General features: G+C 37.8%; 1 protein-coding gene across 1 annotated transcript in view; it reads left to right on the top strand.

Annotated features, from left to right (window-relative positions):
• Positions 1-14,843, top strand: part of TGFBRAP1 (transforming growth factor, beta receptor associated protein 1) — a 28,108-nt gene that overhangs the window by 5,854 nt on the left and 7,411 nt on the right. Inside the window, exons 2-5 of the mRNA XM_010183666.1 lie at positions 1,420-1,614; positions 2,479-2,633; positions 8,212-8,294; positions 14,059-14,400. Of these exons, the coding sequence (XP_010181968.1) occupies positions 1,420-1,614; positions 2,479-2,633; positions 8,212-8,294; positions 14,059-14,400 (775 nt within the window). The remainder of the gene's footprint in view (positions 1-1,419; positions 1,615-2,478; positions 2,634-8,211; positions 8,295-14,058; positions 14,401-14,843) is intronic.

Here is a 14,843-nt window from a genome sequence, read left to right on the forward strand (position 1 = left end):
GTTATGGCGACACGAAAGTATTTTCCGTAAGGCAATCTGAAAAGCTGATCATTAAAGTGAAAAAGCAAATAGCATTACTTGCTAATAGTCAGGTGTGACATTTTGATTTTGTGTTGCACTCTTAGTCCAGAGAAAGGACTGATCAATTCAAAGCTGCTATAAAGGATCCAGAAGCTTCATGTCTACACCATACTTCTGTTAAAATTTACAACCTTGTGTTTTCCTTTCCCCCCGTATGGTGGTCCTGGTCAGCTACCCTTACCTCGTTATCCTCTGTTTGGAAGAGATTTTGTAAATTGAACAACATAATCTTTTAATCTCCTCTGTCCACTAGAGCTCAGGCTTCCTCTGCCAGCTGCCAAGTGGCTCATCCCTGCTGAAGAACAATTTTCATGGGTGTGTCTTTTTAGCGGCATGGGAATACTGGTTTTGAGGAGTGTGCATTCATGCTCAGAACAGAAGTTTGCATGGCGCTTCAGTATGGCTCAGCTATCAAAGGATTACTGGACTGGGTCTGAAAGCTTTGACTGGAGTTTTTCTTCAATTAACGTCTCGGGAAGAACTGGGGAATACCAAGTAGCATAAGTAGAACCAGTAATGTGTGGTCCAAAAGCATGTCAAACCTCTATTAAGCTAAGAGAAAGGACAGAATAGACAGGAAGAAAGATAATGACAAACGCAAACTAACAGAAGATTTAATATGGTTATTTTGAAGACAGCATAGAAGGTATCATTGGGATATTAAAAAGTCTTTACTCTGTGCTTTGGCTTTTGGGAAACATGCTTTATATGCAGTCTTTGTATTTTTTTTCAAATGATTGAAAACACAGATGCCTCACAGGAAGTGACTCATCCCAAGGAGCTGGACCCTCATTCTGTGAAAATTTTGCTGTAGAAAAGTGAAGAAGTATAAGTAAATGTTTGTCTGTTGGCTAAAATGCTTTTTAGACATTTGACACTACAAGGAACAAATATGCGTGTATTGCCAGGGAGGTCAGGCAGTGCAGGTCTGCAGTTCGTACTAAGGCAGTATTGTTTGAGTGCTGAGTATGGCTAAATATTAATGTTTTGAAATGAATTTGAACTACATGGCCTAATTCTTATTAAAAAAAAATATTTGAAACTCGCTGAACTTGATTAATTCTTGCTAGTTTCTTCAGTATTCCTTTCTTTTCAGTTTTTGGTGTTGTCTTTCTGTGGTGAAGGTGAAAGGAGAACAAAAAGAATTTTAACTGAACTAATCAACGGGTGTTGGTTAAGGTCCAGGGAGGTGTGATATGCCCTCATCATGCCACCTGATACTGCATCTGTTCGTCTGTGATGTTTTATTTCTATACCTTGGTACCCATGCTTCATATTGGGAAAACAAGTCTTCAGCTAGCATGAACGTCAGGTTTTGTTTTTCCCCTTTTTTTGTAGGCATGTTTGCAACTGTAGATGGCATTTCACAGCGTGCCCCTGTGCACTGGTCAGAGAATGTGATTGGAGCAGCTTTGTGCTTTCCGTACGTGGTTGCTCTCGACAATGAGTTCATTACAGTGCACAGCATGCTGGACCAGCAGCAAAAGCAAACGCTGCCTTTTAAAGAAGGTCACATTCTACAGGACTTTGAAGGTATTAAAAAAGACACATTTTTGCCTCAGTAATTCTGTAACAACCACCACTGTGGGCACAGTTTGGTGTTTTTAAACAAAATATCCAGCAAGAATGTTAACTGCTGAAACTTTGATTGCAAATGCTTTTCTGATGACTTTAGTCATCCAAAATTCCAGGCTTTAACAAAATGTATGCTCATTAAATGTGCTCTAATTGTCAAGTTAATTGTTGGGTAGGAGTCTTTGGGGTTAGAGTTTATTCTTGTAACAATTATTTCTTTCAAAGGAGCAATGTTAATTTTGCGCTACGAGTCAGTAATTGTGAGCTACAGGTATTTGTCCATTGGCCATCTTGACAAAGTTCTAACATTTTAAATTGTTTTCTTTGTATTCCTTTATCAAACATTTGTGTAAGAAGTTTGAAAGGGGTTATTTTATAAAGAATTGTTAAACAAAAAATTAAAAAAAAATGATCGATGCTTCAATTAAGAACTCTTTAACTGTGGAATACATTGGGGTTTTTTTGATTTTCTAATGTAAGCCTGTGGAAATATCTGGGAGTTAAAAGTCCCTGTTCTCTGGTGTCTGGGCAATAGTTTCAGTGGTGGCCTTTACAGTTTAGTTCATAATGAGAGATGATAACCAGTTTCATTTACTCAGAGTGGGACAAAATATGCTGTAAATAAATAAAGTTACCAACATTTCTGTATTTCTGAGGTGCCATTTGCAGTTAAACTGTACTATTTAGCAAATAAGGTAACAACAAATATGAGTTTTGGAACTTCAACGCTGTTTGGGTTCTTGTATCTTAAAGCTTATTTCTGAAATATGGGGTTTTTTCTGTAGAGAATGTAAACTGGTTATATCTGTTTGCTCTGTCCAGGAAAGGTGATTGTTGCTACTAATAAGGGTGTGTATATCTTGGTACCGCTACCTCTGGAAAAACAGATTCAGGATCTCCTAGCTGGCCACAGAGTGGAAGAAGCCCTTGTTCTAGCAAAAGGAGCTCGAAGGAATATTCCAAAAGAGAAATTTCAGGTTTGTCCTTTCTTTAACTCTCATGAATATATAAATTTCACAGGGGAGCCATGTATACCAATGGTCAAGTGACTATAGAGAGGGTGGTGGGAGGAATTTATGTTGAAGAGAAATCTAATACCTTTTATGGTTGCAGCCTGAGGAAATAGACATGCTGCTGAATTGGCTTCTGCTTGTAAAGGCTGTGACATTGGCAGGGCTGAATGCTATTGTTCTGATGGGTTTTTGGTGGTGTTTTTTTTTAAAGTATGTAACTTGAAACATTTGAAGATGGAACAAAACCAAATACCGAATGATAGAAAATCCACTGGGATGCTTCCTTAGTACTAGGTTCAGTTATTAATTACTGTTGCTGGTTAAAAAAGTGTACTTTATTTCGAATCAGAAATTTTAGGGTTTACATTTTTATTGGAGATTGTCATCATATCCTAAACTGTGTAGTAGTACAACTTTGAAGTTAAGTGATGGGAAATCTAATGCAAATATGTCCTACTTCCAAACGCGTACAAGTAGTACTTGTACTGGTGTGTAACTGAGTATTTAAGATTTTTGTGTGGCCAAGTATGTTAGTGACTGATTAGAGATTTGTACGCATTTCCTTCTACCTCTGGTTTATATTACAGTACATACTCTACTGTATGTATTCCTATTTGTCATTTCGAGGCTGAAATCTGGAAAAAGTAATATGAAATCTCTGCTAATCATGTATATAACTTGATTTCTTTCCTTTTGTAAAAGCAAAATTTTACCTGCAACCTGCAGAAAATCTGGCTTTTTTTTTTTTTTCAGTATACTTCGGAGCATTTTGTTGCCTTTAAAGTAGTACCCGTTGCATTACTTCCGGTTTGTTTAGGAAGATACAAAGTTTGGAACATGACTGTAGAAGTTACAATATTGCAATGGTCCAAAATTATTGTCTGTCAGGATTTTTTGGTTGTTGTTTTTTAATTTCAGGATATTTCTAATTCCTTGTCAGTTAAATTTTGATCGAGACCCTTGAAAACCAGTTATTAAATTAAATGAAATTTGTATCAGCTTTCTTTTTGATCCTTAACTTTGTTGAATGAAAAGCTGAGAGGCTGGTGGAAGTAAACAGCTTGCCCAGAAAAGTGTTTCCATCCTTTTGCTAAGGTACAACTATCTGGAAGTACTTGAAGCTGAAAAGTGTATAGGCAAACACAGAGTGCAGTTTCCAGCATGTTTTGCTTTTCATCTTCACTTCCAACTTTTCCTTTGCAATCTTTTTAAAGAAACAAACTAAAATCCTGCTGTGAGTGCAGGATGTATGATCTAATAAATGTCTTCTATATATGATGACCTCTAATTCTCTAATTATTTCTTTCCAGTGTGTGTAGATGTAGTATGAGAGATGTCTTTCTGTGTTTTGCCACAGGATAATTCATTATCTAAAATATGTGATGTAGAATCTCATTTCTCCTAAGTTTCCTTGCATTTAGGATTTTTCTGTCTTTTTAAGACAAGTTACTTTCTGTTTACACTTATGTGCACAATGTCCATCTTCCTGAAATTACTGTTTCCAAGAATATAGTAAGTTCTTTCTAACCTAATGTGCTTTTGAGGGTATTCAGTTACTTTGAGTCAATGCTGCAGTTGAAAAAACATAATTGCAAGCTAAATAGCCTGTTCTAGTTCTGGGCTGTATTTGCAAACTGATAATAGCCTGCTGAAATTGATGGAGTCTCCTACTGACTCATGTTACAATGACTCAACTTGACTTAGTTGCTGAGACACTGGCCCAATTTCTCAGAGCCTATCTGCAGTTGTAAATGTAACATTTTGAACTTGCCTTCTAATGTGCCTCTGATACTTAATGCTGTCATTACAGGTGTGTTACAAGGACATCAGGCTTTCTTTTACTGTACATCTTGCATAATATAAATCCAACGAAGTTCAACCAAATTATATGCCTTAGATATGTCTTTTGCAACACTTCTTTGGCATACTTTAACTGATCACTTAGTCTCTCATTTCAAACTCTTGTTGAAGAGATATCTTCAGATAATAGATAGAGAAAGGTATCTTCTAATAGATATCTTCAGATATGTATTTTGCAAGCTTTACTGTAGATTTCTGAGTAGCTGGCACTTTCAAGACCTTATTTTGCTATTTTATATGAGCAGTGGGAAGGAATGCATAGGATTGAATTAAGGCACTTGATCCAGCCACTATAATTTATCCACACAGAAAAGTTATAGTAATTGTCTGGTACATGCAGTATAGCGATCCTTTTTCCACATGCTGCTTTAATTTCTGCAGTTGGCATTGGCTGTTGCCATCTTATGTGTAACGTGAACTTAGTCCTGGCATTGTGGGACAGTTCGTAGTGACATGTTGGGTTTTTTCCTGCAGTTCAATACTGCATTGTCATTGCATGTGTAGACAGGTGCACACTCTCTTTACATCTGCAGTATTAGCATAAATATATATCTTTATATGCTGATAATGCAGAATGATAGTGGGATTGTCAAGTACTGTACTCTCAGAATTATTTGTACAGCCAATATTTAGTTACTGCAAAGAAGCAGGTGATGCAGTAGTAGCTCTAATCTGTTATTTAACCTGTGTTCCCTGCAGACTGCAAATTTATCTCTGCTGTATTAGATGAGAATTCCTTTGTCTTTGAGCATCAAGAATTACTGCTAGGTAAAAACTGCTTAGCAAAAGTGTTGCAAGGAGATGGCTTTGCTGGATATAATTTTTGGTAGAAAAATACAAAGGCTTTTCTACCATGCTACCATGAAATGACTGAATACTACTTATTAATTTTTCAGGACAGCTGAAGTTTGCAGAAATCATGGTTGATGGTAGTGAAGACCTTGGTTAGATTGACACACATCTTGCATAGGTATCTCTCTTTTTTCTTTTTTTTTCACTTCTCATTTCTTTTTATTTTCAAGAGCATATTAACTGCACCCAAGCATGACCAAAAGTCAAAGGGACTTTATAGAAAAAAATATTTTTTGGCATTCTAGTTGGTAATTCTGACCATTTTAGGAAGGATTTTTCTAGCAGTTGAGAGAATTAAGGCTTTGCTGTAGCTAACACAGCTTCAGCAGTCATCTTTCTATTTTCTAGCACCTTTTTCCGATACAAGTTAATAAAAATATTATTTCATGGTTTTGTAGCTAGTTTTTAAATGTGAATTTGTTGAACAATATTGAATTTACTTAAAGCACTTAGTACTTTTTTAAAGGAAGCCTGTTGCAGTATTCTGGCAAATAGGTCTGGAAGAACTCAAGATGTCTTTTCTGTCATGAGCGGAAGTTAACTGTATGTGGTTGGCATATAGGTCTAGCCCATTTTTAAAACCCTGTGAGACAGAGAGAATATTGAATTTTCCACAGACAGTCTGGTCTGTTACTTTACCACAGAACATCTTAATGTCTAGTGTTTATCTTGTTGGCTGAAAATGTGTCTGTATACTCCCGATCCCATCACTGCATCTTTAGAAAGTTGGGAAAGTGTCAGTCTGTAGTACAGCTTCTTTGTTGCGTGGCTTTAAGGGACAGGTGAAGATATGTTGACATTTAAATGAAAGTGAATACCACTTCAAATTTAAAACTGATTCCTTGGGCCTGTACTTGCACTATCAATGGGCTCTTTTCAACTTCTACTTGAAAAGATTGCTTTACAGTCTAAGCTCTACAATTAAAGAAGCATTTTCAGTGTCTTAGATCAGTTCAAACTTAATTCCAAATCCTATTTCACTAAATATGTAAATATTAGTGGTCACTCAACTGCAAATAATTAAAACAAACCTAAAAAGAAAAATCAAACCTACTTTTGATACTAGTTAGCAGGGTCAGAAATCTCCAACGCTCTCTGGAAAGTTTGAGGCCAGAATTTGAAGTTTTTCTGGTGCCACAAGATGCAGATACTTGCAGATTGAAATCCTTTACCAGCATTCTTAAGAATGTGACCAGACAGGTGTTCATCAGTTCGCAGATTAGCATTTATTGATGTAATAACATGGTTGTAAATACAAAGTATTTTGAATATTTTGCAAATTAATCACCTGAGGTAGTTTTACTTTATTACTGTAATTAAATTCCTTTTTGGCATTAGTTAACTGTATTATGAGCTAGTACACTTGGATGTAAAACAAAGTAACATTAATTAATACAAAGATGTCGGGAAGTATTGTTCATTTATTTTTATATTGTTACGTTTGTCTGAAAAGGTGTGCCAGATAGCATTTCCCTCTGTTTTCCTTTCTCCCCTCTGCACTGGTGAGGCAAGAAAAGTCATTCTACCTTACAAATCAGTAGGTTTTAATGGCTTATTAATGATCAAGATTAAGTATTTCCTCAAGATAATCCATTAGTAATGCATGCACAGACTAAATGGACTTAAGCCAAGCTTTTCGTTTGGCAAATCCACAGTCTTTAACCAAGATGAAAAATCACCAATTAGAGCATCAGTCTGCCCTACTTGAGGCCTGACACTCTTTAGAAATTTCTGCCTGGAATATTTTGCTAAGGTATTGCAGTTTCTGGTGTTTTTAATTGAAAATGGGAATCTGTTACTAATAACAGCATTCATGTACACTATTAAAAATTAGAAAGCTGTGTATTTGTGAGAAAGTTGAAGGGAAAAATGAGGGCATGTGGATGTAGCTAGGAATATTTGCAAAATAGCAGTGTTGTCACAGCGGTAGATGCTTTGTAGAGCACGGTTTTGGTTCCTTGCTTTTAGTAATTCTCATTTGCTGTTGGAAGTATTCTGGGCATGATGGTTTAATTTAATCTTGTGGTAACTAATTGGCCATTCACATTAGATAAATACCTAGCATATAAAGGAATATTTTATATTCTTTCTCTAGTGAACTTGTAAACTTTTTTTCCTGTCTGGGCATGGCTTAAACAGTAAAAATTCATAACTCATTGCTTTTTGTATGGTTTACTCATGCTCTTCTTTTTAACCATATTTTTATGTACATTGCATAATGTGTTGTGTATTGGATAAGTTGACCTGCTTTGGAAGTGTTTTTCTTAAAAACAAACAAACAAAAAACACCAAACTCCAAACCAAACTGGCAGAAAGTCAGAAATATGGTCATCAGCTGTGAATGAGACTATGGGAATCACCAGCAAGGTTGCTGCAGAAGTGAGGTGAGATGGGGAGAAAGTTGGCTTTGTGTGGCTAAGTGGGACTACGCGTGACTTTAAATCTCTTTTTTTGATGCCTGCTGAATCATGGGGAACTTCAAAGGTGACCATTGGCTTTTATCTTTGCAAATGCCACAAACAAAAGCTTCAGGCAAGTCAGATTGATGTCAGATAAATCACTATTTGAATAAGAACACTTAAAATTTGCTATGTGTCAACTTTGCTTTTAGTAAATACGAACAGGGTTGTGTTCACACACTTTTGTGTAAGAAACAGAGCCTGGACAGCACATTCGGTATATTCAGGTACATACAATTTCAAATGTAAAGGATCAAGGCTTTATTTTGCATGTCACTTAACAGGTCTGGTTGAAGATCATGTGCTCAGTGGTTTTGGCAGGTAGTTATATACAAATATAATAGACTTTTTTCTCCCCTTTTCTTTTGTAGGTAATGTACAAACGAATCCTGCAGCAAGCAGGTTTTATACAGTTTGCACAGCTTCAGTTCCTTGAAGCAAAAGAACTATTCAGGTAATTTTGTGCCAATTTTATTAATTTATCTTCTTTAAATAAGAAGTTAGTGTTCTTGCTTTTAAAAACTTAGTCACCTGGATGTTTTTTGATGGAGATGTAAATTCACTGTGATGAAATGGTTTTGTTTGGGGTAAAAACAAAGTAATAGTGAAACAACTTCACAGCTGGAGAGTTAATGCAACTTATTTTTTGGTGTGCTAACATACCGTAGCATTACGGCTGTGAGTGGTGTACGTGTGGAGATTTTTTTACTTTATGCCTATGAAGGTCAAGGCTTTATTATTGAGCCTGTGCTGTGATTTACTGCATCAACATTGGTTCTTTTTTTCTTTCTTTCTTTTTAGGAAAAAAACTTTTAAGAAAAACTTACTTAGTTACAATTTAAATATTATTGATACAATTGCACTCTTATTTTTGAGGATGCTGATACTGAATTTGTTTTAAGACTTGTTCTGCTAGGCCTTGTCCAGATGACAGATTATTTGTTCTTGAAGCCTGTATCAACCTTCCCAATTTAGCTGCTTCAGCAGTCACTTGTTTACAGATTGACTGGGGTACTCCTCTTTCTGTGGTGGGGTGCTGTCCAGGGTTAGTGTAATCCATGCTGACCACATAAAATAGCTTTCCTTGTTATTTGCTGAAATTCACTTTAAATCAGTTTAAAGTCTGTGGAATAGGATTAAGGTTAGACAATTTGCTGTATATTGTAAGTGTGTACAGTATAAGAAAAACATTGTCCTTTGGTTTATGGAAACGTATGAAGGAAAGTAAAGCCTTGGGGAATGTTATTACAGATGAGAGACTTTGCCATTTTGCTTCCTGCTCACCAGGATAATGGGAGACACTGGGCTTGAATGGACAGTGGACACTGAGTGAAGATGAGGGAATGGCAGGAAAGGCCTGAAGAGCATTTAGTGTCAATTTGTTTTGGCCACAGCCACTTACTGTATCACCTTATGATTTTTGGCAATCTTCCTCCTCCCCGTAATCTTCCAAATACTGGACTGAATCACTGCCGTGTTGTGTATCTGAAGTAGAATTACAAGCTGTACATACTTAGGAATCTTTTACAACATTCCCGGAAAGCTCTTCCATGTTCTTTCCAATGGACATATTTTCAGTGTGGCCAGCTTTGGTACGATAGCTTGTTGAGGCTATAAGTGTCTTCATTGCCTAGGTGTGGTTAGGTGACCAGACTTGTATAGCTCTGCAGCTGTCTTGGTTATGGCTTCCTCCTATCACTTTATTTATGGGTGCAAGCTGGAACATAGGAGGTTCCATGTGAACATGAGGAAAAACTTTTTTACTGTGAGGGTTACAGAGCACTGGACCAGGCTGCCCAGAGAGGTTGTGGAGTCTTCTTCTCTGGAGACATTCAAAACCCGCCTGGATGCATTCCTGTGTGACCTGGTCTAGGTGATCCTGCTCTGGCAGGGGGGTTGGACTGGATGATCTTTTGAGGTCCCTTCCAACTCCTGAGATTCTGTGATTCTGTGATTCTATTCTACCCTACCTGGTAATAATCCCTTGTGGGGTCTAACCTAAGGGCCCTGCCTTGCTAGTAGTGACCCAAGGATCTTTTAAAAGCAGTGAAAAGGGAGAAATGTATCCTATGAGGACCTCCAGCACCTTGTGAAAGGAGTAGAGATCAGTTCTGCAGCCTCCATCTAACTAAGCAGTCCATCTGACAAATGAGCTTTAATGGATTGTGGGAGCTCCTCTATAGAAAGAAACAGGCTTCATGAGAAAACACCCTGTCCAGGCATGAATTTTGGAGCTAAGTCAGCATCCCAGGATGTTCCCTTCTGCTAAAAGCTGCAGCTCCAAAGCAGAACAACTCTTTAGGAATTGCTGAACTCCGCTGTGGGGAGAAAGCAAAGATAAGTTTTCTGTGCCTTTCTTCTGGCCAGCCATACCTAAGCTGTTTTGGTGACTCTGAAAAACTCCTTATGGAATTCAAAAAGTTTCCTGAACTTCAGCTCTGGTGAACGCACCCAGTTCAAGTAACACCCAATTATGCCCCAATATACACTCAAACAGTCTTGTTCATTTTACACTTACTGATGCTCAGAGGGAAAATGGGAAAGACAATGACAGTCTATGCGGACACTTCCTCCCATCCCCCTGTGTTGCTCTGCAAGTGTTTCAAACTAGCGCTAGTCAGAAATAACTTCTGTCTTAGACACCAAGTTCCCTCTTTGGGATTTTATCTGAGATAAAATAGATATAAACCAGAATGGCAGCAGCACCTCCAATAACTTGGTGTGATGTGAGCATACTTCTGGCCAAATATGAAGCGAGATTGTGTCACTCCTCAGAAAACACCTGTCAGTTACAGGCTAGTAGAGAAAATTATTATATTGGACTAAAGGTCTTGTTTTCTTGTGCCAATAATCCTTCTTGGATAACCTTGTCAAGATACAGTTATATCTCATGCTTAACTTCATAGTTCTTAAATACTAAATCTTTTTAAGAGGAATACTTTCTTGCTAAGTTCCTTTTGGTTATGCTGAGACTGAGGAAGGCTGACAAAAAGGAAGGAGGTGGTAGCTTTATTAAAACTCAAATAGTTCAGCAAAAGGAGAACTTTCTTCAGCTGGACCCCTTAGACTTAAATGGAGTGAGCCGTCACAGCGGGACTTGTCTTTGGTCTGACAAAATTCTGTTATGAGCAATAACAGAGTTGTGATTGTGTTACATATTTGTGATTTTATATATTATGTATTATATTTTTGCTATTTCATTTCTCTGTCATTGGAGGCTCACAGGCAGTTAGACCAAACAGCAATGTTTAGCAAAGCCATCTTCTGAATTCTAGATGTCTTGCTGAGATGCTGGTAGCTGTCGCAGTGGAATCATTTCTCTCCAATGTGTTTGGTTATGTCCTTTCACTGGTTAAATGTTGCTTACAATCTGACACACCAGATACTGGAACTTTTCGAAACTTTGGTCTTTTCAACAAATGAAAATGTTAACTCTTTTCACAGTGTTCTCTCACTGGGAAAGGCTATAGAGAGTCTTGGAGATAAAGTCTCTCCTACGCTGTAAATGTTAAAAAGTTGCTAGTGCTTATACCTGGATAAATAAGAAGTAGGACTTGGTGTGAAATTTACATCTTAGGTGTGATTCAAGAATATGAGCTTCTGTTACAGCCAGTTGGATCCAGGTGAAACAGCTAAATCATGTAGGCTTCTTTGACATCTCTGATGTCTGTAAATTTAAGGCTCTGGATTTAGACCTGAGCTTGCTGAAAACTTGTTGATTCTGCCTGTTGTTCCGTTTGTATATAAGAAAAGGACCCAAGAAGACCTAATGCAGAATTACTTGAAGGGAAGCTGCCTCTTAATATTGGCAGCTTGACTTGTAAGAGCCTGTGTTCCACTTTGTGATGAGTTGCTAGGTACATTTTGCTAAACCTGAGGTGCTAGAAGCTAAAGACTTAAGTTTGTTTTTCAAGAGTGATGAAGTCCTTTGTAGCTGCTCCTAAACTGTTCCCTCCAAATGCGGTGGAAAAAGCCACAAGGCATCTACAGATCCCAGGAGCCATAAGCCTTGAGATGAATGTTAACCATTTGTGCAGGTAGGGTCATTGTTTAGTATTTGGTATTTTTTCTGAAGAAGTTTGTTCTGGGTGATACTGTGTTTTAAAGGAGGCTGCTTGGTTGCTAATTGCCATGGCTGTCTCTTCTTTCTTTAAACAGGGTTAATTTTCTAGTGTAATATATCTCATACAATATATTTTATCTGATGGTCCTCAGGTCTTAAACTTTCACGAGTAGTTGGACTAGCCAAAGCTGCAGTTAAATTACTGTAATGAGTTCATACTGAAAGCCCAGATGATTTTTGAACCATCAGGTCATGCCACTGACAGAACTTGCTGCTACTTGGTTATTCTGCCTCTTTAAAAAAAAAAAGTTCTCATCTGCCTGTGAGTTCTATCATAGCGGAGATCTAAGAATTGCAAAACTTAGTATCATGTGTGAAAACAGAGGTTAAAAGGAAATTTCAGCTGCACAAATCTGCAAAGTAGATATGAACACTTTACTCGTGGTTAGAGGCTGGCCTTTCTAGTGTAGAGGTGTTTTTTTAGGCCGTAGGAGATTCGGGTATGAATCAGAAAAACTTGCTATTCAAACATCTTCTTACAGGAAGACTTCCCACATTCAGTGTTTTCTCTGTTGTTCATGTTGCTGTTCCTGTGCTTTGTAGTCACTTGGTTCTGGAGCAGGATACTTGTTGCTCTTAAATTTGCTGTTGCTGCTGTCTCCCAGAATTTCATTCTCCTGGTATAGATTTTTTGTAACCAAAGGACAGTTTTAGGGTTTTGGTTTTTTATTAAGTTCTAAATAAGCGTTGCCACAACGATTCTTCCTACTCCTTCATATTTCCTGGATGGTTTTGGATCTGTCTCTCTGGCAAGACAAACCTAGGGCATGCCCCGCTGCCTCAGTTACTGTACAGATGTGGGGAAGAAATGAGCCTGCTTGTGAGGATCTTTCACACTTTCTTGCCTGCAGAGATCTGCTTTTTCTACTCCTTTGTCTACTGGTTATAACTTGTTTCTTTTTGGAGTTGTTCCCAATCAAGGGGGAAGGTTTTTTAAGGTTGCTGATCACCAGATAGATGAGAACTATTTCTTTCGTAAAGTTTTATTTGCAACAAAATAGTAATTAATCAGAGTTTCTTTTAGAGAACTATCAGTTAATTTTGATTTTTTTTTTTTTTTTTTCCAGCAGCAGTGTCTCCTGCATTTCAGGAATGCTCATCTTTAAAGATTAATTCTTAATGATGGCTTTGACAGTGAAATAAAATATAAATCATTGTTTTTGCTGTTTTTCTAAAACAAGGCCTGGGAGGAGGAGTCACTGCAGCTGTGAAAACTGGGGAGTTGTTCACCATGTGTGAAAAGTTGCTCTTTTTAAGCTTCTGTCACAGTGTGCATTCTTCAAGTGTTTGAGGAATTCCTTCAATCTAGGCTGAGAGAAAAATGTTTTGTGTAGCATATCTATGCTACAGCTTGCTTCTTTATAAAGTATAGATGCCCTTCACATGCAAAGTGGAAAAGCCACTCCATAGTATCTGACATACGTATACACCCACGACCTATACCTATACAGTAGACTACTACTTGATTAGATTAGATGGATGCATAATCAGTATCCATGGTTCATTTTCAGAACTTCCTTAAAAGGTGACCTGAAGGAGAAATCTGGTGCATTTCAGGGTTGGGAAAAACATTTTCATCATCCAGCCACGTGCTCTGAAAACCTTACTTTTTAGAGAAAGTTGCTGTTTTTTACAGAATTACACTTGCATAGGCTTTGTGGCTTGCCTGAAAGTGTTTACTCTTGCTATTATCTTTTTTTGCCTCCTTCAGAAGACGAGCTCCCATCATGTATGAATGAAATCTAGGACGGCCCTAGGAACTGCACTAAGGCTATTCAGATGACTTTTGTATGTGCCACAGAGAAGCTGTGTCAAAAGCAAAAGGCTGGCCAGCCTCTGAATTCTCAGAGCTTTCAATGTCTAGAGAAGGAAAAAGAATTATAAACAATTTTGGATAGAAATACCAAAAAATTTCCAAATTTGTTCTGAATATATTTTCTCCAGCATAGAAGGCAGTAACTTCCAGAAACTGACAATCTGTTAGTCTCCTGACCCTAAGCATATGTGAGCACACATTCCCAGTATGTTATTTTTTTGTGCCTATGTATACTTTTTCTTTCTTTTTGCTTCATCTAGTTTGACACTGTAATTGCAGAAGCGGCCAGCTTGATGTCCGGGAGCTGATCTCTCTCTACCCCTTCCTGTTGCCTACTTCCTCTTCATTTATACGGTCTCATCCCCCTCTGCATGAGTACGCCGACCTAAACCAGCTGACCCAAGGGGACCAGGAGAAGATGACAAAATGCAAACGATTCCTCATGAGTTACTTGAACGAAGTCCGCAGCACTGAGGTTGCGAATGGCTACAAGGAAGATATCGACACAGCTTTACTCAAGCTATATGCAGAAGCAAATCACGAAAGCCTGCTGGATCTACTAGTTTCAGAGAACTTTTGCCTTTTAACAGATAGTGCTGCCTGGCTGGAAAAACACAAAAAGTGAGTGGATTTTTTGAAAAGTGCACCCTTGAGACTGTAGGGAGAAATATTTGTCTTAAGTGCTATTGGCTTCTACAGCAGTGCATTCAAATCCTCATAGTTTCTCTGAGTTCAGGTTCAAAAGACAACTTGCCTGACTTGTCAGCATTGAAAAGTGTTGGGGAAAAGGTATTAATTGACAGTCTGAGGTAAAGGAAATGGATTCTGTCTTATGCTGGTAAATAAAGAGTTCTCCCTGACAGTTTTTATGTCCAACAAAAAGTAAAGGATTGGCACAAATTTGGGAAAAACAAAGTTGGGTTTTTTTTGCCCTTGTGACAGTGTGAGAGTTGAGTAGATGCAGTAGTACTCAATGAAAAGATGCCTTCAAGGATGTCCTGCCTTAGGCAGAAGCTATTAACCAGCTAGAGGCTTGAAAATTGTGGCTGCTTATTCAGGGAAAG

This window comes from Mesitornis unicolor, unplaced genomic scaffold, assembly GCF_000695765.1.
Source record: "Mesitornis unicolor isolate BGI_N332 unplaced genomic scaffold, ASM69576v1 scaffold11304, whole genome shotgun sequence".
NCBI classification, from domain to species: Eukaryota; Metazoa; Chordata; class Aves; order Mesitornithiformes; family Mesitornithidae; genus Mesitornis; species Mesitornis unicolor.